Genomic DNA, 20,990 nt, shown 5'->3' with positions numbered 1-20,990 from the left:
CACATACAGTCGGGCTTGTGGCTCATGTCAGATCATGACAAGTGCTCCTTTTCTTCCATCTCTATCTTCTTGCTTCTGCTCAACCTCGAATTCCTCACACATTATACTATGTAGTACACCCCAGACTCGACAGGATGGCCCGGGGTGATCTACTTACCTTTTATACATGTACGCGCACTTATGATCCGAGGTTGCATCGCTAAGCCCTGCCTGTGGCCATACAGTAAATATCCGGTGTTGTCTCTACCTACGCTAAACCCCATCGGCTCTCCTTCTCTAGCTCTCGTGATGCCCATCATTTTAGCGCCGGCCCGGGACCTGTACGCTGCATTACATGGGGGCTGGCGGTCTAGCTGCTAGCGTCATTCAAGATTAAGATGGTGAAGCTGTCATCATCAATGTCGCAAAAACGCCCGCTTCTGTCCTTATCTGCCGTGTAAGACACTCACCTAGGTACTTAATCCCATCCCGTCTTACCAAATATTCCCTATCTGACTAATCGCAGCAGGCAATGAACCAAGTTCGTCCTCTTTCTTTCTATTGGTTGTTTAAACATTGCGTGTAATACCTACTGCTGCTCCCGAACCTGGCGACAGGGTGGGTAAGCTCGAGCCTCGAGAGGTTCCTGCAGTGGCACGGAAGATCGGCCGCCTCGATCTGCAGTCCCGGCCTACTTCGTACACAACTCCTTGGCCGAATGCGGGGAGAAAATGTGCCTTCTTGAGTTTCGACCCACGGCCAGCAATAGTGTACTGGGACACTATGACGGCTTACATGGCATCACGTCGGCATGCTGTTCCGACCAACAATAAATAGACAGTGTCTTCTTGATAGGAGAAGCAAACCCTCTTTATTAGGGAGAACTGTCGTAGCCTCATCAGTGGCTTGATTCTTGTTATCATACTGGCTCTTGACATTTCGCTGTCGGTTCACATGTGAAATCAGACCCGATAAAGATCACGATACTGTCGGGAAGGGTGAAACACTATTACACCCGTACTAGTAACACGTGAGACATCTTCATGTGAGATGGTGTATTCAACTTCGAGTCCAGTCTGAACAGGTGTTACTCTCCCTAGCCAAACAAATCTCCGACAATGCTCGGGATACACTCTCTATTATGTTTGCACATCTGGATGGACCGCAAATGGCTGTCATACCATCTAGGTAGAGAATTCGAGTAACCTAGTCTTTACCCTCGAGCTATTCGAAAGGAATCATCCCGTAAGTCGATTAGGAGCAAAGCATTCGAAAATTTCCCGCAAAAAAGCTTGCCCGGTAGGTGAGAAAAATCAGTACGATACGATTATGTGAAAGTCGAGAGCAAAAGTAGGTCTGTCCTGGCGGTTTCAGTCGTGCGAATTGGACGTAAGGAAACCTGTGGGTGTCGAATCGCAAACCCTAGGCATGTTGACTTACCCCTTTTTCAAGTTGAATATATTGAATCTGCTTTGGAACACCTCCCAGTTCGTATGTTCGTATAGTGTGTCTACGCTCTGTATGATGTAGCCGTGATTGTGAGACAATACAATGCCTATTGTGCGCCGATCCTCAACTAGCTTATACCTGATATCTGATATGCAGCCGATCACAGGCGTTCAATAATGAGGAGTCTCGGTCTGTCTTGGTATAAAAGACAGATGAAGTCCAGATATCACGTTGTTAAATGATTGGCTAGGAGGCAATCTTGACACCACGTACCTAGCCGAGAACCTAGCCTATTCGATATATACTGGATGATACCTTTTAGGTTACCTTTCGTTTGTACTTGATATCCAGGTAGGTCATAGCTACTCGCTACTTTCGTTCGCGAAAGTCCTTAATCGGCAAAGGCGGGTTGAGTGACTCGCTTTCCAGGCAACATGTCTCGCTCCGTGAACCTGTTCGAGATGTGGAATGGATTTGATGGTTGCCGGACATATTCGTGGCGCAAGTAGCGGCTACTAGTTATTCGCCGTGCTTATAGTTTATCTCATCTTGCCAGAGACATGAGGCAGCGTTCTTATCGGAAGTAGCATGATGATGATGACGGATGGTTTGGGAGGAGAGATGCCGAAGAGAGCGGTGAGTGGCTTGGGATTTCAGGAACCTGTTTGGGTACCTGACATTAGATAGTGACGGGCCTGGACTGGAGCATCGTCACGTTCCACCTGGAAGCGTCATGAAATGGCTTGTAAACACATCCTTGAGCAGCTGTATCTCGTCTCTTCTTTATTAGCCATGAATAGATTCCTAAACAAGAAGCAGGCATCCATATCCCTTGTATGTCTAGTGAGTTGTACACTTAGTAGTACCCGTAAGCCCATGTGCCGCTTCTAAAACCGAGACTGATCGATATCTAGAGCGAGATGGCGGCCTATTAAAAACAAAAGAACGAAACGTGGACTGTAATTGACTGAGCGCACTCGAACTGAAAGCGGTCAAGGACTCGACCACGCGGAACCACAACTGGCGGCGATTTGATGAAGAAGCACAGAGAAATGCTGGCTCAGCTTACTAGAGAGCATTTCTTCTCGTAATGTGTACTAAGCCATTCAATCGAGAACAGGGTCTGACATACTGAGGTGGCTTGAGGTTCCGTAAATTGTGCAGCATACACTTGAGTCTAGCCAAGGCAGATGGTAGACTACAGTGTTGCGAAGCTACCTTGTAAGTAGGTATCTACTTAGGTAGTTACATAACTAACCCAGATATGGCGAGTTTATGCGTACATCAACTGTACTAAATAAGAAATTCAAAAAACTCGGTAAGTACCTAAGAAGCCGGTACCCAGTACTACAAAGTACCTATGTTGCTGGCCACGGCAAGCGATTTGAAGCAAAATACTTACCTAACAAACACGTACTTATATTAAGTATACTAAACACGTGGGAGCGACTATCAGTTGATCTCATTTGGATTGACGTAGCATGCTATGTAAGGTGCACCAGTCAAGCCAGTGCCACGGAAAGCACCTGAGAGGATGCACTACTACCTGGAATAGAACGCCTATGATAGGCACCAAGGCTCGCTAAAAGCCGGCATTCAGTAGCACGCAGCGGGCGTCCTTACGCAGATACACGTAGGTATGATACAGTGGTATCGTAGTACATACATACATATATAATTAACATATATGTAGGTAAGTACCTAATACTTACCTCGCTTGAGTTCTTAGTAAGTACTATAGGTACTGTATCTACCTGCCTCTCTGCCGCCTTACAGGTAGGTACATGTTAGTTAGTAGGTACCTACATAGTACACTATCTGTGCGCAGTGACAGGGCCGATAGCAGGGACCTGGGCGGGCTCGGACGGGACTTGGGGGGCTTGTCCCCACCCGGTAGCGATAAACGCCACCCTCTCCGATCCCAGATCATGTACCTACAACCTGCCTGACATATCTACTACTATACCTAATTTACATTACGCCGATGCGTTCGCTTCCAGACCTCTCCCATACCACACTTCTCCCACCCTCGTCTTCGATATCCTCCCGTCCAATCTGACCCAACCCGAGACGGCCATCCTTACCCCCCCAGATGTATACCTCATGTCCTGGCCTTCTCTTCCGCTCGAAAATGCCGCATCTGCTGCACGGGTGAGCGAGCCCCTTCCAGTCACGTCAATTCCTCATCCTGGTCCCTCTGCTCCCTCTGCTCCCTCCGCCCTCTCCCCCACCACGACTCGCCCGGCTCCCGTGAGTGCGAATGACGAACAGCCCTCTTCGCCCCCAGCTGTGACTGGCTGCCCGCCAATTCAAGACGACACATACCCTCGTGGCATCATCTCATCCCCTTTGCCGGGCCCCCAGCTTGTGCCTGTCCCATCCTCCACACCTCCATCTTCGGCTGTTGCCGCTAGCCATGGCGACCACGTCAATAAAAGGCCAAGGCCGCCGCTGGCTGTTCCCAGGAATAACGGACCTTCTCTCCTCTCCCAAGCTCTTGCCTCAGCACGTGGAATTTCTTCATCTTCCGTCGCGGCCCAGCCAGATCAGCGCCAGCCTGGCCACAGTCACGCACAGTCCAATGACCAAATACGATCATATCAACCCAAATATGTATCCGGTAACCCCCAAGAGCTGACACTACTCGAATCGCGCCCTGAGACCTCACCGCATTCCTCAGGCGCCTACTTGCCGCCACCTACCCCTCGGAGGCCAATTGATCCTGTCCGAACCCTGTCGATGCCTTCCTTGCACTCGTCGACGTTCTCTGCAACTTTGACCGTGGTTCCTAAGTCCATCCCGATGCCTGGGCTTACCGAGACGGCTTCGGTTATTAGGGGCCATCCAGGTTCATTTCTTATACCTCGAGCGAGGGGAAGATCACTGGAGCGCACTGAGAAAGAGGCCCGTCTCCATTGGATTGACACTAGTAAACCACCCCTGGATAGTGTTGGGAGTTCTGCATATAACTGTGGCGACAGCGCCATCTCTCGTTTTGGTTATTCAGAGTCCAACTCTACTTCGCGTGCTGAATACCGAGCATGGAGGACGGAAAGAACAATGTCAATAGGCCCGGAGAAAGCATGGTCTATTGGTACTGGGGGGTTTGTTGGACATCAGAATGGTCAAGTCGAAAAATCCATTACCGAGGTACTAGCTGGGATGGAGCCAACTAGGAGCCGCAAAGCAAGCCACAGTCTTCGCTTTTTCAAGGAAGGTCTTCCAGTTGATAAAATCAAACGGAAGGAGTCTAGGTTCACATCACCGCAGGAAAAGATATCTCCATCCAAAGTTTCACGACTAGAGGTGCAGCCACAGGCTTACAGCTCGTCTAATAAATGCCCCAAGATTCCGACTCCGCCACATGAGTCTACCCAGGTTGCAGACCCGCAGTCTCCATCACATAGTGAAGATCTGCCATCTAGTACATGGCCTCCCCAGACCCCTTTGGATCGACTCACTGAAGGTGACTACTTTAATCTACAGCAGGACGAGGTCGTGGCGACAGAGCCTATTAAAATTCAAGACCGGAGAGGAAGCTCTTCTCCGCCATTAGAATTCACACGCCGCTCTCGTCTAGGAAGCAAGGATATTGGGACTAGTGAAATCAATACACACGACCTTGCAGAACCGGAAAGTCATGTTGCAACGACTGTTGAGGAAGATGAGCTGTCGTCTGAAGAAAAGATATCATCTGCTGTATTCTTGCCGCATCAGGGCCTGGATGATTCTACAGGGAAGGGATCTTGTGTTATTGAGAAGGTCGAGCCACAACAGTCTAGTGCTCGTTCCACTACCGAGGGTTTCCACCCGTGGCTTGTAAAAGCAGATGATCCGGAAGCCAGAGGCGAAAGTCCGACTAGCCTACGCCACGAAGATGTACCAAAGGATAAGAAAGACAACATACTGCTTGGTCGGAATGTTATCCAAAAGGAAGACCACCAAGATACTACTTCAGCTGAGAGTGACCTCAAAAAGAAGCCTAGTGACACACACACAATGATATCGCGCCCAGTTCCTCAGTATTACGAGGATATGGTTCACGAGCATCAGATGGAGCCTAAAGTACCGCTTGAAGCTATTGAGCTTATACCATACAAACATCAAGTTGGGGGTCACACCACCATCTGGAGGTTTTCCAAAAGAGCTGTCTGTAAGCAGCTCAATAATCGAGAAAATGAATTTTATGAAAAGATAGAACGATACCACCGCGATCTTCTTCCTTTCCTGCCAAGGTTTGTTTTCACATACAATGCCATCTTGATCTAGCAGCCTTTTGGCGTTGCGGACTAGCCAAAACCACCAGGTGAACATGACTAATTTTTAAGGTACAGATATATTGGTGTTCTGAATGTTACGTATCAGAAACAGCCCCGTCGGAGGTCGACAGCCAAACAAGACGAAAGCCTAGCATCTGAGAAAATTCACAATGAATCTGATGTTCAGCCAAATGCTGTCGAGAGGGTTACCAAATCTAGAGTCCGTCCATCGTCTAATGGCTATGAAGAAGAAAACCGCCGAAGGATTGTCAGTCAGTCGTTACAATCAGGACACATCCCAGTTCCCACTGTAACTTTCGTTGATAATCAACACATTCTACCTAGAAGCTTGCTGCAGCCTTCTATGGTCTCAGGGCTTAAGGAACGCCCTAGAAGTGCATCTGCAGCTATGTTACAGCAACCTGTAAGCGACATGCTGTCACCAACACTCGAACACGAGTCATCTCGAACTCCACGGCCCACGCTGGAGTCTCGACACGCGAATAGCTGGGGGGCAACAATGGTCAACAAGAAACTCAGGAATGAAGTGTTCAATGATGCGTTCCTACAGCCTATTACTGTACAAAAACATCAGAAGCCTGCATCGTACCACCGCTTGGTTCCCCGCCGCTCAGTGCAATCTAGTCTATCGAAATCTATGGCAGTTCCCTCAACAATGAAGGGTGAGCACAATACCGCTTCATCCCACAATTCAAGCGGTCTCAGAAGCCCGGCAAGTCTTCTGCAAAGTCAGAGTGACCTAGGGCCAAGAGATGATTACTTGATCGTGGGAGGCATGGACTTTGTCAAAGACGTGACTGGGACCAGTGCACCCGAAGCAGACCTAATGGGAGAAAAACTGTCACCACGTGCCCAAAAACGACGCTATTCTGGCAGCAAGCTGCGTCGTAAACCTCAAGATGTCGGAGATTCGCGTGGCGATTTAAAATATTTCGAAGACGCAGATGATGTGAGATACCGAGGTGATAGTGAGGCAGCGATAACCTCACCACGCTTTCAATTCTCGGCCAATGGCGATAATTCAGCTTCAGAAAATGTGGAGGATAGAAAATTGGCAAGCATTGACCCCCAGAAGTTCGAACTACCTTCTGCAGATCTTTCTAGAACTCCCAACCTAGAAATGGAGATACAAAGAATTCCACGCCCAATCAACCCGAAAGAAGCCCAAACCCAGCGTGACTCAAGAGTCGAATACTTCCTGTTGCTCGAAGACCTCACTGCTGGCATGAAACGACCCTGTATAATGGATTTGAAGATGGGAACTAGGCAGTATGGTGTGGATGCTAGTCCCAAGAAACGTGAGTCTCAACGCAGGAAGTGTGCAGAGACGACATCTAGGGAGTTGGGGGTCCGGGTTTGTGGTCTTCAAACATGGGATGCCAAGTCGCAGACTTATATTTTCCGGGACAAGTATTATGGGCGAGATCTGAAAGCCGGGAAAGAGTTCCAAGACACTTTAACTATGTTTCTGTACGACGGCGTGGATCTTAGCAGTGTCCTTAGACATATTCCCACTATACTCCAGAAACTCAATCAACTCGAAGTAACCATCCGTCGACTGCGTGGCTACCGGTTTTACGCAGCAAGCCTATTAATGTTCTACGATGCTGCGGCACTCGGCAGTGATAGCGATGCGACTGCCGAGGACTCGACCACCGACTTCGCTACCGACACGGAGGATACTTGGGACGTAAAGAGACGTCAAAAGAATAAAGGCGAAATCGATTTCAAGATGGCTGACTTCGCGAATAGCGTGACAGCTGGTGACCTAGCCACGGACAAGCCATGTCCGCCGAAGCATCTTGACGAGCCGGATCGGGGCTTCCTACGGGGGCTTTCCACGCTTCGAAAATATTTTTTGCGAATACAGAGGAATGTGAGACATGAGATGGGACTAAACCCGCCACGCAGGCACGATGAGGATGCCAGAGCGATTGAAGATGATTATGACGAGCAGACTGTTAGTGAGTGAGGTTGACTTCAATTGCACGTCTCTTCGGGCTGGCGTATGGACGGACACTACGGGATAGTGTGAAGTTATAACCAAGTCTTTTTCCTTGTTTGCGACTGATACCCTAGAATGGCGCAGAGGAATGGTTTGCGCTTTTCGTTTTCTCTTCTTCGCTGTTGAGCCGTCGCATCCATCTTTGCTTTGCTTTGCTTTTGGTCTTGAGGTCGGGGCTTGGTCTTTGTTCAAAAACATACCCTGCATATCTTCGGCGTTTATCAGCGGCGGCATAATGGGATAGCTAGAGACATTGGATGGATGGGAACCGTAGCTCATAGCAATCAATGTTATGACTTTTGCTGGAGGTAGTCAGCATAGCTGACTACCTCAACAAGCTTTAGTCCCAGAGGCACATGGTGCCTATGCTGATGAACGAGTCCTAAGTAATAGCAGTTTTGATGTTTATAAGTAGGTTGATAGACAAACTGAGAAAGTATTATCCTACCACGACCCAAAAGCATGTTGCATGTGTGTCATGATATGTGTCTAATATTCTAAGTTCGTGCCATGTATCACCTGCTTCCTGTGAAGAAGTCACATGATACGTTAGATGTGTCTTTGTACTGATGAAAAGGCTTCATCGTGAACCCTCGTCCATGATTGTAACCTGAGGTTTCTACATCAGGACTGATACCGGTAGTAGGAAATCTGGTCAATGGCTTCAAGTGGCTTACCAACTGTGCATGTACATGTACATGTATGTAAGTATGTACTGCGTACATGCATAGAAGGTTGCCTCTGTAAGGCTAGAGCAGGCGGGGCTTCATGGGCAGGGTTGATAGGCAGGGTTTATAGGCAGGGGTAGCTGCTTGGCAGATGCTTGGGAAGGTGGGGTAGGTGCCGCGCTGTACTATGTACCTACTACTTTACTTGTAGGGCTGAAGGTGACAGATCTTAACAGCCAAGCTGCCTCGACTGCTTAAGCTGCTGGCTGCATCACACATTCGTTTGAGTAGTTCCATCGGGCGATGGCACAGCGCCTCAACCTCTCTCTTTCACCATGGCAAAGACACCCGTTGAAGGTGCCAAGGCTAAGACGATAGTCTTCCTGCACCCAGACTTAGGCATTGGCGGCGCTGAGAGGCTTGTCGTCGATGCCGCCGTTGGCCTGCAGAAGCGCGGCAACAAGATAGTCATTTTTACAAGCCACTGCGATCCGGGCCACTGTTTCGACGAGGCTCGCGATGGTAAGTTCTCTAAGAATAATGGTTTCTTCCTTTCTATGATATCCGTTGACATTGACAATTCCATTTCAAGGGACCCTCGATGTCCGCGTCCGTGGCAACACCATCATTCCGCCCTCCATCCTTGGTCGATTCAGTATACTATGCGCCATACTACGCCAACTTCACCTAATCCTCCAGATATACTTCACCTCAGAGCTCCGTGACCTACACCCAGATGCATACTTCGTCGATCAACTCAGCGCCGGTCTGCCATTATTACAGTATCTACACCCACAGGGGCGCATATTCTTTTACTGCCACTTCCCTGACCTCTTGCTGGCTCAAGGTAGGCAGAAGTGGCTGAAGCGTGTATACCGGGTGCCCTTCGACTTTGTAGAGCAATGGAGTATGAGCTTTGCAGACGTCATTGCCGTCAACTCCAACTTCACCAAAGGCGTCGTCAGTCGGACGTGGCCGGCTCTCGCGCGCTCGAGGGATCTACGGACCGTGTATCCTTGCGTCGATACTAAGACCAAAGAAAAGATGCTGGATGACAAGCCGTTGTGGAATGGGATGAAGTTCGTCTTGAGCATCAACCGGTTCGAGCGCAAGAAGGACATCGCACTCGCCATTAGAGCTTTCGCCCGCCTGAGTAAGCAGAAACGTGCCGGCGTGAGACTTGCCGTTGCCGGAGGTTACGACCCGCGCATCGCTGAGAATGTCGGCTGTCATAATGAGTTGGTGGCATTGGCTGAGTCTCTGGGCCTCAAGAATCTGACGGTCAGGACCCTACAGACAGCTCAAGCTGTACCACAGGACGTCGAAGTCTTGTTCCTCCAAAACGTGACCAACCTACTGAAGGAGATGCTCCTGTCGTCAGCTCGTCTTCTGGTCTACACCCCTGCCAACGAACATTTCGGCATCGTGCCCCTTGAAGCAATGCTAAGCGGTGTCCCCGTCCTTGCCGCAAACACGGGTGGGCCTGTAGAGACTGTCGTAGAAGGGCAGACTGGCTGGCTGCGCTCTCCCGACGAAGTCGACGAGTGGGCTGCAGTCATGGATAAGGTTCTTCACCAGCTCAGTCCGCAGGAGCTTGCCAAGATGTCTCAGGCAGGTATTGAGAGGGTGAAGAACTTCGGGGAAGCGGAAATGGCTCAACGCATGGACGCAATATTTGATGAGACACTCAGCACGAAGAAACGCTCGGGAGGTAATATAGGAACGGTAATCTTTCTAGCAACGGGGTTAGGCGTAGCTACTGCGACGGCGACTGTTTTTGCTAAGTTATGGTCATTCTAAAGGAAATATCTGGCGCACTTACCTCTACTTGATGTGCCGGATGCGGCGATGGCGGAGAACGTCTTGTACAATACCCAGGTAGAGCTATGTAGACTTGTGATGCGTTCTATATACTGTTTTAGATACTGTCCTGTTCGTAAACTGATTATCTATGAGCTGACTACGGGAATCCAGACTAGTGACGCAGCTGTGAGACTATATCCTTTGTACAACTCAATAGACTGAGTAGGCAGGATTGGACGGCTCTTTATACGGCGGTTTTTCTAGAAGCGAAGCTAGAAATCCAACTAGGTGGCGAGAAAGGAGAGCATGTAATCTAGAATTGTAAAATTGCCGAGATGACTCTTTGTCGCACTGCATCGGTCACGTTCCAAACCCATATCTGCGCGGATATATAGCTAGTAAGGTAGGGAGTTGGGAAAGTTGGGTTTAGAAGGAGGGATGATCAATTTATATCATATCGTGCAGACAAATCTACTAGGCACGTATTTAGTATATGTTTTTGCCACAATAGTATTGCTTGCTCGCTCCCTTGCTACGCAGGAGCTCAACCTTGGATTTAACTACGCTGTCTATATCACTATACCTCCCTCCCTATCTCTACCTAATTAAGACAGACAGTTGTCAACAATACCAATAAATAAATAAGCCAGTCAGTCTGTCAGTGAAGTGCGGTGATACTGGAGCCATGGCCGTCGACACGACGCTTTTCAAAACCTGCGACGGCTGCCATAGGTCTCTGCGCCTGGGCATGTTCTACGACGCGCGCACCGGGGAGATAAGGCCCGTGTGTCGATGCTGCGAATATCAGGCTGCGCTGGAGAATAGCCCGCCGAAGAATCCGGTGTCGAGGCGGTGGCGGGCTACTGTGCGGTCGTTGTTTTAGGGACTAGTGTTATGATTGATTGATTAATTGGTATCTGGATTGAGTTGCGGTGTACGGCTGATGGCGACACGATTACTTTTAAGGGTGTTGGTGTAATGGGATAACACTTTGCAGGGGGTAAATTGAGATTTGATCACATCTCGATACTGTCTACCTAGGATTGAACGAGAAGAAGAAGATCACTCATATTTTGGGCTGAACTTGCGACATACGAGGTTCTGTTTTCTGATATCGCTCTCTGGGTATATAAAATTAACTCGTACATTATGAAACAATCAGTCTAGTGAATTCAAAGTTCGCAGAGCATCCTTGCATCCCTGTGTCCGCGAATCACCTCGTCATCGTGTCCCTCTATGTCGTTAGAAGGTTGAACTGATTGAAATTCGGGTAGCAGATATAATCCAAGGCGTAATTGAAGATGTCCCCTAGTAGTCATTGTTTTTGAGGAGGCTAACTTTTAAGTATGTGTCGCTCGCTTGAGACTCTACTAGTGCCCTTAACATAGCGAGGGAGAGCTCAGTCTGGTAAGGTGAATTAGGGCATCTGCATCAGCGGAACCTCACATAACATCCGGTTTGAAAATTATGCCATCTTTCTGTATCTTAAGAGAGGGGTCCGATAGGTATGTCCCTCTTATCGCAGGCCACATATATTATCCCACTCTGTTTGTCTGGTTCTAGTGAGCACAATCAAACGCATTGGAGGCTCGAGAGACGGAAAGTCGTGCTGGTTCACAAGCCGAGATCATGCACATCGAAAGACCAAAGGTCGTCAAGCTGTATTGTCATATCGCTGTCCATATTTATATGTGGTGCTGTCGCCGGGGTAGAAAGGGGGTGTTCAAGTGCCTTGGGGTGTAAAGGAGTTTTAAATCGGCTCAAAAGATAATCGATCTCAGTGCAGGCCAACCTTGTGGCTTTATACCTGTGCTGCGCTTTTCTGAACTGGCCTGCTGGCAGTAAGCTACCGTTTTAGAGACCAATAATCCAGACACTTACGTATAAGGAATCGAGGCACTTCCCACATGCTTGAGAAATGTTCCAGGAACAGGAGCAGTAAGTTTTGACCTTGATCAAGGCCTGCAATGATAGGGATTTCAGGGTCAGCCGTGCTCCAGCGATGTATTTCTAGGAAGCAAAGAGCTGAATATACGATAAAACACTGCGAGGCCTCGTTAGTCGCAGTTATTTTGAACGGTTTCAATTATTTATTTATGAGTAAGAGATGTCATAGAACTAGTAGATATTGCAAGGCAAAAACGCAAGGTCTCGAAGGTGCTTACTATTGCCGGATCAATCCGAGGGGAGTGCTGATTATCCCATTGTTCCACTACCGAAATGATATTTTGACACGGTTCAAGAGTTGCCAGCCAATTCTGCATGAACTCCTCATCATTTCCATCAAGCTTGGGAGGCAGAGCCGTGATTAAATGAGCCATGTGTAAATGAAGAATATTAGTGAGCCTGGCATGGTGATCTCGGCACGATTCACCACTGAGGGCATTTCTCGCAGGATTGAGATATCGATGGGGTAGAGCAAGTCGCAAGGCGGCCAGGGCGCCTTTGAGAGCCGTGGTCTTGGTAGGCAGTCTTTTTCCCTCCGTTCGCAACCTCATAACTATAAATAAGCGAGGGGTTAGCAATTTCTGTAGCTTTGAAGAGTTCTCGTAAAGACTTGGTGTATAAGTCGACGACAATACCGCACGTGTGCTAAGAGTTTTGATAGAAGGTTAGAATACATACGGTAGCCAGCTTGCCGCAAAATGGTCGTCGTGACCATATGAAGGTTGTAGTTGATCATGATGCCGTTAGAGATGACTGCCTTTGCTGTTTTCCAAATATCTTCAACCTCATCAGGTAGAAATACTTTGGGGATGGAAACCAGAAGCTCATCAGCTTGGTTGTACGGCTTTGTTGCGAGTGACGTATTGATGCTTTCAAGCTCAACAACAAAAGGAGTTCCGACAGTGATGTTCGAGTAAGAGTCCAAACAATAAATGCACCAGAAGAGATGACGCCAATCCTCCAAGTCTTCTTCAGTCGCTGTAGAGAAGTCGACGGCTGAACATAATTCTGGATTTTCAATTTGATTTATACCGACTCTGTAAGCTTTCCGGGCGAGTCTACTTATCCGCATCCAGGAACTAGACCCTGGAAATTGATGGAACTCATAGTAAGCGAGTAGACATTCCAATCTGAAAGACTCGAGGCTCCTATCAGTATTACCAGCAGTTTCAGGCGATGCAGTTCCGAGCAGAAACTTCATGCATAACTCCACGTCTTCAGGCTTCCAGAAGCTAACAGGACCCAGAACTCTCGCAGTCACTGTGACAATGGCCACAAGCAGGGTTTTCTCCACTAGACCATCATCAAATTGTTTGAGAAAGTGTTCGGTTCGAAACAGTGGTATTGCGGAATGCACCTCATCGAAGAAATGCACAAGGCTGCGAAATGTTAGCATATATAGGTCCTTGCAAAACGGATGTGTCGGCCTACAGGCCCCTTTCGTGGTCACGACTCAACGAGTACCCAGGGTATGTGATATGGCTCCCAGTGCGTGCTATCGTGAGCACTGGATCATATAAAGAGTTATGGAGGGAGAACTCTCCAAATTGCACTTCTTGTTGAGGTATACGAAAATCTTGAAACGTATCTGGGGGTATAGCGTCCGGCACATGTGCAAGACAGCTTTGGTCTAGCGTCATGGAGATAGCCCCCTGATCATTCGGCGTCACCGGCGTCTCAGTTGAAGCTGAGCCTATTGAGGGTGAGGCTGCATGTCTCTGCCGACGCGATCCTCGCGGCGGACCGGGTTTCTTGCGCTCTGCTGAGTAGGTGCAAGGCAAGCCTGCCTCTGAGCAGCGCGAGCAGCAAGGCCGCTGTAAGTCACCTATAGGCGATGAATGAGCTGGATTCCCTCATGGCGGGATAGCCTTCACTTACATTTCACCTTTTTGCTAACAGTACACTATCAGCCAGGTATTTCTTCAACATGTCTTGGTGATAATAGGACTTAGAGCGAGCTTGGGTAGCTACAAACCGGATACAACGATCACAAACACGCTTCTTAGCGCTTAGTGGCATTGCTCACAAGGAAGTTCAAGAGCAATCAAACGGAAAGAAGCCATTGGACTCGTAGCTCTGTAGTATCTATCTCAAATCGTCAAGATACTTATACCTGCTCACTGATGAGTCTGTGAGATGCTTCGTATGCTTACGAGATCAGCATTGTCTGACTTGGAGACTCCGGGGGGGGGGGGTTCCCTGCACGTTACAGCTTGGGGTAGGTAGGGGATGTACGTGTACTTTATATACCTGATAAGTTCAATTTCAATTAGCGGGTAATCAGTTATCCATATTGTCTTCGCATAGTACAAGATATATTCACTAACCCGGCTTACCCAACCTTCACACACACATTCCAAGTTCGTCGAGACAAGATCGCGGCCATTTCATGATGCATCTCCCTGTCTTACACGTAATATTTCGCCTTCGAACTTCCAACAAATATCCCAAGTAATACCTAACCATAACTACATAGTTGTTATTCATGAACGCTTCCGTGATAGCTCTCAAGCTGTAATTAGCTTCGCCGTGTCGTCACCAAAGTCTTTTGGCACCTCTGGCCCCCAAATCGAAAAAGGGCCCACGACTTCCCGCGTTCTGGGAGTGTCCCCGTTCACCAAATCTCCATCGGCGTAGTGCTCGATCTTGAAGCCGCTCGGATCTTTCCAGTAGTCAAAGATTTGACTGCCTAGGATATGTCGCCCAACACCCCAGACGCATTCATGGCCCTTCTTGGCTAGATACTCGTGCCCGATCAGTTGCTCGTCGAAATCGGCAACTTCGTACGACGTGTGATGCAAGTAGCTCTTCTTGACCTCTGGCGATGCTCGTTGCATGAACATGCAATGGTGGTCGGAAAATTCCTTGCCCAGGTCAAGGTGTAGGAATGTAAGAACATCAATGTTAGAGAAGACCGGGTGGTACAAGACATTAGATGGCACAAGATTGAAGTTGCCCGTATACCAGTTGATCTCTGTGTCGAAATCTCGATAAACTACCCCGAAATGACCGAGCTTGTGTACTAAGGCTGGGCCCTCGCGGTACCTTTGGAAGGTTCCTTGCAGCAAATTAGTCACGCTCCTCTGGTGCTGGGGACGCTGTGTCCTGCGTGAACTTGTACGGGAAAATGTTTACCTTTCCTGAGCTTTTGGAAAGGGCCATTGTATGGTCCTTGAACCTCGTGGGTTGCCGATGGCACAGATTTCTCTGCTTCTCTTTCAATCTGACCATAAACAACATGAAAATGTGTATCGTCGGATCTCGTGAAGCTAATCATCTTTCCACCTCCAGGCGCGTCAGCCAGACTGGAAGGCGTTGCCCCTGGTAAAAGCGCCGCCTTCTCAAACTCTTCTTCCGATTTGGCTACGAAGGCGGCGCCTCCAAATCTCGGGTTGCCATCTTTGCTCTTGCTAACGACATACTGCAAACATCGGGATTCAGTTATTGTCCTTACAGGAAACCCAAGACCGTAGAAGAAATATTGTTTGTGGTTTAGTCGGATTTTCGGGTTTCTTCATACTTGAGATGAACGAAGAAAAGGGATAAGAAGTATCATGCTACGCACCACGTAGGGATCGACACCATAGCCCCTATACCAGATTTTATTGTCATCTCGTTTCGCCTCTACGAAACCCCAGTCTTTCGCAAATTCGGAGAACAACTCCAAGTCCGGATGTTCAAAATAGACATGCGCCATGCGCGCTAGTTGAACCTTCGAAGGGTTGTTGGAAATCTCGGGAATACGCATTTTGGGCAAATCTCGAATGAATTCGGGTAACCAAGAAAGTAAGGACAGTAAATAAAGAGACATTGGCAAAGTTGAGTTGCGAGGAAGGATATCGCGTCGATGCGAACCCTTTTGAACACTTGCAGCCGTTGGGGACTTAACCAATACATCATAGATGAGCCACCCTTGCTCGGCGAGTTCCTCCGCGGATCAATTAGTAACTAAGCCGGTGAAACAACAAAGCGCTCAGCACCCAACAACCAAGAACATCAATTACCATACGCCAGAGATAGTATTGGTATAGTATTTGGAAACGCCAACCAATGAGCCTACGCAACATCGGTAGTGGGGGCTTAGGAGCAACATAAAATACAACCTACTCGCATTGAGTAGTATCTTAACCACCGGTCCTTGTTCAAGTCAGCGGCTTATTCAATCTCGGGGGCCTTTTCTAAGTTCTTTTAGAGTGGTTCAATGGATACTACAGAAGTCATCATTGTCGGTGCTGGGCCAGCTGGCCTAGCATTAGCGATCAGCTTGTCAAAACTCAAAGTGAAGGTCAGTAAGCTGCGCGATGTTACATAAATAAGCAAATACTCATCTTCACTAGTCTATCATACTAGAAAAAGAACTCGAGATTGTAGATGACCCTCGAGGAATTGCTATAACGCACGATGCAGTCAGAATCTGCTGGGATCTTGGCCTTGGTGGTGACATGGAAAACATTAGTCAAGGTAAGAGGCCTCTGTTGTTATGTTAGATTGACACTACTGACAATATAGAACTACCTCATTTCAATTTCCATAAGTCTTCTTTTGCAAATCCTCCATTCTTCCAGCACGATGCATTTCCCGATATATTCTCTCAGGCGCTTCCTAGCGCTGTGTTTCACGTTCAGCCAAAGTTAGGTAGGCCGGCCTCGGCAGAGCTGTTGATTTATTTTGCATGCTAATAAGCGTAGAGTTTGCAATGCGCAAGGAGTTAGCAGGTTCGCAGTATTGCGAGCTCCGATGCGGCTGTACTGTGACAGGGAGAAAACAAGACGGCGCGGAGATCGTTGCTGAATACACAAACGCCAATGGAGAAGCAAAAAACATACGCGGTTCATGGCTCATTGGGGCAGACGGTAAAAAGGGTATAGTCAGGAAACACTTCCTCGAACCATCAGCGGGTATCCGACAAGTTGAAGGCGTCTACAAATACGATGGAACCTGGGTAGCAGCAAACCTGAAGATAACACTGCCAACCCCGAAAACACATCCCAAATTTCCTCTTTGGAAATTAGGATACACCCCGGAGCAGGTATATGACCTATTTTGGCCTATTGGTTTCCATTTTGGCAGTCCCCCTGGAAAGCCCTTGGCCGCTGGCCGCTTTGGGCCGAATGAAGCACGTCTGTGGCGCCACGAGTTCGCCCAAAATGACTGGAACGACAGCATGAACTCCGAAGAGCTGCTCTGGGAACACCTTATGCCAATGCTTACCCGAAAATGTGACGAGAATGGCCGACTATTCCCGACGGGAGAGACGATATTCCCTCATGACTGTATTGAGGTTCGACGCTGTCGCCCGTTTGAATTTACACACAAGGTCGTCAACAAATGGTTCGATGATAGAACTATCTTGATCGGAGATGCTGCCCGTGAGTAGCCTTGAAATCATCATGATCCCATTACGCTCTATGACCCGTTTCTCAAGCCTATACAAGGAAGGAAGTAGTACTGACTTTGAATTCCATAGATGTATTCCCGCCATTCGGTGGCCAAGGGATAGCAAGCGGCTTGAGAGACGCGCAACAGTTGGCCTGGCGTCTAATGCTTTTGTTGCAACTACCCAATGCCACTCGTTCTATTCGCGACACGGTTCTCCAATCCTGGGCGCAGGAACGCGCTTACAGCGTGAGGGTAGCAGCGAACTTTACGAAATTCAATGGGCAATTGTGCAACTACGGAGACTCGTGGGCGTTCTGGTTGATGCGAAACATCGATTGGGCTATCCGGTTGATTCCTTTCTTCAGCGATATGCCCGATCCACTCTCTAGGACTGAAGCGCGCGGTTTCACGACTGTTGATGGCGGTTTCTTCTCTTCTAGATATTCCGGTGGCGGACGGCTGCCCCAAGTATATTTGTCATCACGGGGGAATGAGCCAGAGTTATCCGACTTGATACTACAACCGAGGAATACAGCCCTGACACTTCTCGTAATAGCGACGGACGATCAGGCAAAGGCTGGGGCCGAGGCAAAAAAAGCTTTAGATGGAGCCCAAGTCGGCGAAGCAGTTATCAGTCGTGACTCAATACGAGTCGTATGCTCAAAGCCGTGCGCTGCTGCTTCTGATGACTTGGATATCTACTACCCAACTCCGGTAGAGCAATTATCGAACGCAGGCGTGTTCATTCGACCCCGGTATCGACCCTCGAATCTATTCAGTCGTTTCAGCTCTGATACGAAATTCGTCATTCTCCGGGCGGATTTCTTCATATTCGGTCTTGCGAAGAACTATCAAGAGTTGGTGGGGTGCATGAATGATCTCAGACAGTATATTCATGGCGAGATCTCATAGTTACGGGACACTAGGCCATAGCCTTGTTATTCTTAGATATTCTTCTTTCTCATATTAATGATATACTTGCTTGCGCTGGCTTGACTTAAGTACGGTTCTACTATTGGAGTCTTCAGTAAAGATTCCACTTCTCTTGTCGCTTGACATGGGGGTGGAAATGAATATCGAAATAGTATAACGCGGTAGAACGGCCCATTTCGTATCGGCGGACATATCTGAGTAGTTAGTCGCGTTGTGCAAGAGTTTCCATATTACCATGGTGTTATGCCGTGTTTAAGTGCTTAAGGGGTAAGACCGCGCGCCAATTATGTAAGCGAGCCGCTTGGGATTCTCGTTGTATAGGGCTAGGCGCGCTAATCATGTCACTGACCTGCTTGGATCTTTACTACTACGTCAAAGTTATGTGAATTCAAAGAGCGGCAGATGCAGAGCGCGGATACGCCGAAGCTGATTATGGGGAATGTTTGGTTTGGGGTCGAAGATAGCTACGTAGCCGAGGACGTGGGCTTGATTTCGGTTGCAGACCTCGTTTACTGGTCGCCAGATTGGCACCAAGAGTCAACAAAACTTAGATTCACGTTTGAAAATCTTTGTCAATTACCAGGCCAAGACTTTCACGTAGATTACGCGGCTTTGCGCGGTAGAATTGAGGTTCGGGCGGACTAGTGTGGAGATACTCCGGATGGGCGCTCGAAGTCTCTCCGGGGCGCTCGGTCGGATATTCCGGCGCCTGCATCGGGAGAGGATGATGCATTGGGATTGGCGTATACCTGCCTATCTAGTATTTACACTGCATCTTAAGTAATCTCGGCGGGATTGTAGCCGATATGATACCCGTGGAATTACGGAAATAGCATGATGCATGACGCGGGTGTAGATAGCCGCCCGGATGATCTCGTTCTCGTGAAGGATTCACCAACCGCTTCCCCGTTACCCACTACCGCCAGAGTTAACTAATCTCTGTGACCGACTCTGTCTCCATCACATTATATATTCACAGATTTAAGCTTCGATAGATCCCTTTGGTATTCCTCGCCAGATCAATCACTACTTATTCCACATTCATTTCATCATGGGATCTTTCACAAAACTTGTACGATTCAAGTCGGACAACGACACGGTCTATTACACTGACCTCGGCGACCTTTCCTTGGAGGCACCGGCACCCGGGTCGCAGGTCACAGCTTACATTTCCTTCGAGGACTTGCTGTCAAAACGCGATAGCGAGACCGCCACAGTCAAGGAGGTAAGGAGATCCAATATGGATGTCGATTCTGTCATGAAGAAGATAGGCATGTTCATAACCCCCGGTATACCTAGCTCCTCGCTCCTTTGCCGCAAGATGGCTTGCCAATTTATTGCGTGGGCTTGAACTACAAAAGCCACGCCGCCGAAGCAAAGGTAAGCTCCACCAACTGCCCCAATGACGGGTCCATTCATCCTGATCATTCGCTCACTATACTTGTTTCTCAGTTCGAAGTAAGCGACGCACCACCGCTGTGGGTGAAACCAGCCGCGGCGCTCGCGAATCCCGGGCAGGACATCGTCTTGAACAAGTACTGCGCAGCAAGCCTACCCGATTACGAGGTACGTAACAAAAAAAAAAAAAAAAAAAAAAAAAAAAAAAGCCCCTAAGCAAAGCATCACCACCTCTAATCCACACGTTTAAAAGGCCGAACTCGTCTTCGTGACCTCAAAAACATGCAAAGACATAAGCGAGAGCGAGGCCGAGGACGCTATCCTAGGCTACACCATCGGTAACGACCTTTCCTGCCGCCTATTCCAGATGCCGAAGCAATCAGGCGGGCAATTCTACTACGCCAAGGCCTTCGACAACTTCGCGCCCATCGGCCCCACTCTCGTGAGCAAGGCAGCGTTCCCGTTCTCCACGGCCACGATGGCTCTCACCGTCAACGGAGAACAGCGGCAGCAGGCCAAGTTCGAGGGCGATCTGGTGTTCAGTCCGGCGAAGATATTGAGTTATATGAGTCAAGGTAAGTAATCGCGTTAAATTTCTAGCCCCTCTTCTTCTAAGTAAATTGTGAATTTTCCTTTGGCGGAAGAAGAGTGAGGCTAAATCGTGTTGTTTGACTAATCAGGCACTACTATCCCGGCTTACACGGCCGTTATGACGGGAACGCCGTCAGGTGTCGGCGCGTTCATGGATCCGAAACAGTTCTTGAAACATGGAGATGAGGTCAGGATATCGATTACTAGCGTCGGCGAGCTGAAGAATAAGATTATTGTTGCTGAGTAGGTTTCCTGGTATTGATGCTCGGTTTTGGTGTGATATTCTTAGGAGGGGGGAGGCAAGGACTAACTTAAAGATCGGCGCCTCGGCGTAATGCTGGTTATTTAAGCGAATATGATGTGTTTTTACTGCCAGCTCCTTGCCTAGCTCGATTTATACGACATATTCCTTCCTTATACCAACACGTAGACGGTGAACAAGAAACATATCAAGGTTCAAAGTATAAAAGAAAACAGCATAATATTCAAGTATTAGATGGCAACGCCCTAATCTACCTTCCCTCGATATCCCCTCCATTTTTAATCCCCTTCTTTGAC

At 48.4% G+C, this 20,990-nt stretch overlaps 6 protein-coding genes across 6 annotated transcripts; 4 read left to right on the top strand and 2 right to left on the bottom strand.

The window, feature by feature from the left end:
* Positions 1-3,531: 3,531 nt before the first annotated feature.
* On the top strand, positions 3,532-7,680 carry F5B22DRAFT_652586 (uncharacterized protein; the record flags this gene model as incomplete). The annotated part of the gene is made up of 2 exons (XM_047979627.1): positions 3,532-5,663; positions 5,763-7,680. The coding sequence occupies 2 exons, from the start codon at positions 3,532-3,534 to the stop codon at positions 7,678-7,680; spliced, it is 4,050 nt and encodes a 1,349-aa protein (XP_047824827.1).
* A 948-nt stretch (positions 7,681-8,628) lies between these two features.
* Positions 8,629-10,314, top strand: F5B22DRAFT_631242 (glycosyltransferase family 4 protein). The gene is made up of 2 exons (XM_047976608.1): positions 8,629-8,903; positions 8,974-10,314. Exons 1-2 carry the CDS (start codon positions 8,717-8,719, stop codon positions 10,179-10,181), a joined length of 1,395 nt encoding a protein of 464 aa, XP_047824826.1. The 5' UTR covers positions 8,629-8,716; the 3' UTR covers positions 10,182-10,314.
* An 889-nt stretch (positions 10,315-11,203) lies between these two features.
* F5B22DRAFT_631237 (uncharacterized protein) lies at positions 11,204-14,314 on the bottom strand. Its single transcript, XM_047976607.1, has 7 exons — positions 14,107-14,314; positions 14,010-14,023; positions 13,563-13,956; positions 12,810-13,510; positions 12,350-12,684; positions 12,066-12,228; positions 11,204-12,016 (listed from the first exon to the last, which is right to left on the bottom strand). Exons 1-7 carry the CDS (start codon positions 14,148-14,150, stop codon positions 11,799-11,801), a joined length of 1,869 nt encoding a protein of 622 aa, XP_047824825.1. The 5' UTR covers positions 14,151-14,314; the 3' UTR covers positions 11,204-11,798.
* Positions 14,315-14,638: 324 nt separating this feature from the next.
* Positions 14,639-15,879, bottom strand: F5B22DRAFT_652583 (Glyoxalase/Bleomycin resistance protein/Dihydroxybiphenyl dioxygenase; the record flags this gene model as incomplete). The annotated part of the gene is made up of 3 exons (XM_047979626.1): positions 14,639-15,189; positions 15,267-15,552; positions 15,697-15,879. 3 exons carry the CDS (start codon positions 15,877-15,879, stop codon positions 14,639-14,641), a joined length of 1,020 nt encoding a protein of 339 aa, XP_047824824.1.
* Positions 15,880-16,137: 258 nt separating this feature from the next.
* F5B22DRAFT_580901 (uncharacterized protein) lies at positions 16,138-18,449 on the top strand. Its single transcript, XM_047973261.1, has 5 exons — positions 16,138-16,416; positions 16,469-16,592; positions 16,641-16,766; positions 16,820-17,500; positions 17,599-18,449. The coding sequence occupies exons 1-5, from the start codon at positions 16,333-16,335 to the stop codon at positions 18,420-18,422; spliced, it is 1,839 nt and encodes a 612-aa protein (XP_047824823.1). The 5' UTR covers positions 16,138-16,332; the 3' UTR covers positions 18,423-18,449.
* Positions 18,450-19,494: 1,045 nt separating this feature from the next.
* F5B22DRAFT_652581 (fumarylacetoacetate hydrolase family protein) lies at positions 19,495-20,679 on the top strand (the record flags this gene model as incomplete). The annotated part of the gene is made up of 5 exons (XM_047979625.1): positions 19,495-19,668; positions 19,743-19,823; positions 19,896-20,009; positions 20,095-20,416; positions 20,522-20,679. The coding sequence occupies 5 exons, from the start codon at positions 19,495-19,497 to the stop codon at positions 20,677-20,679; spliced, it is 849 nt and encodes a 282-aa protein (XP_047824822.1).
* Positions 20,680-20,990: the final 311 nt, after the last annotated feature.

This window comes from Xylaria bambusicola (assembly GCF_022495145.1).
Source record: "Xylaria bambusicola strain CBS 139988 unplaced genomic scaffold F5B22scaffold_98, whole genome shotgun sequence".
NCBI classification, from domain to species: Eukaryota; Fungi; Ascomycota; class Sordariomycetes; order Xylariales; family Xylariaceae; genus Xylaria; species Xylaria bambusicola.
This window is presented reverse-complemented; position numbering and strand designations above follow the sequence as displayed.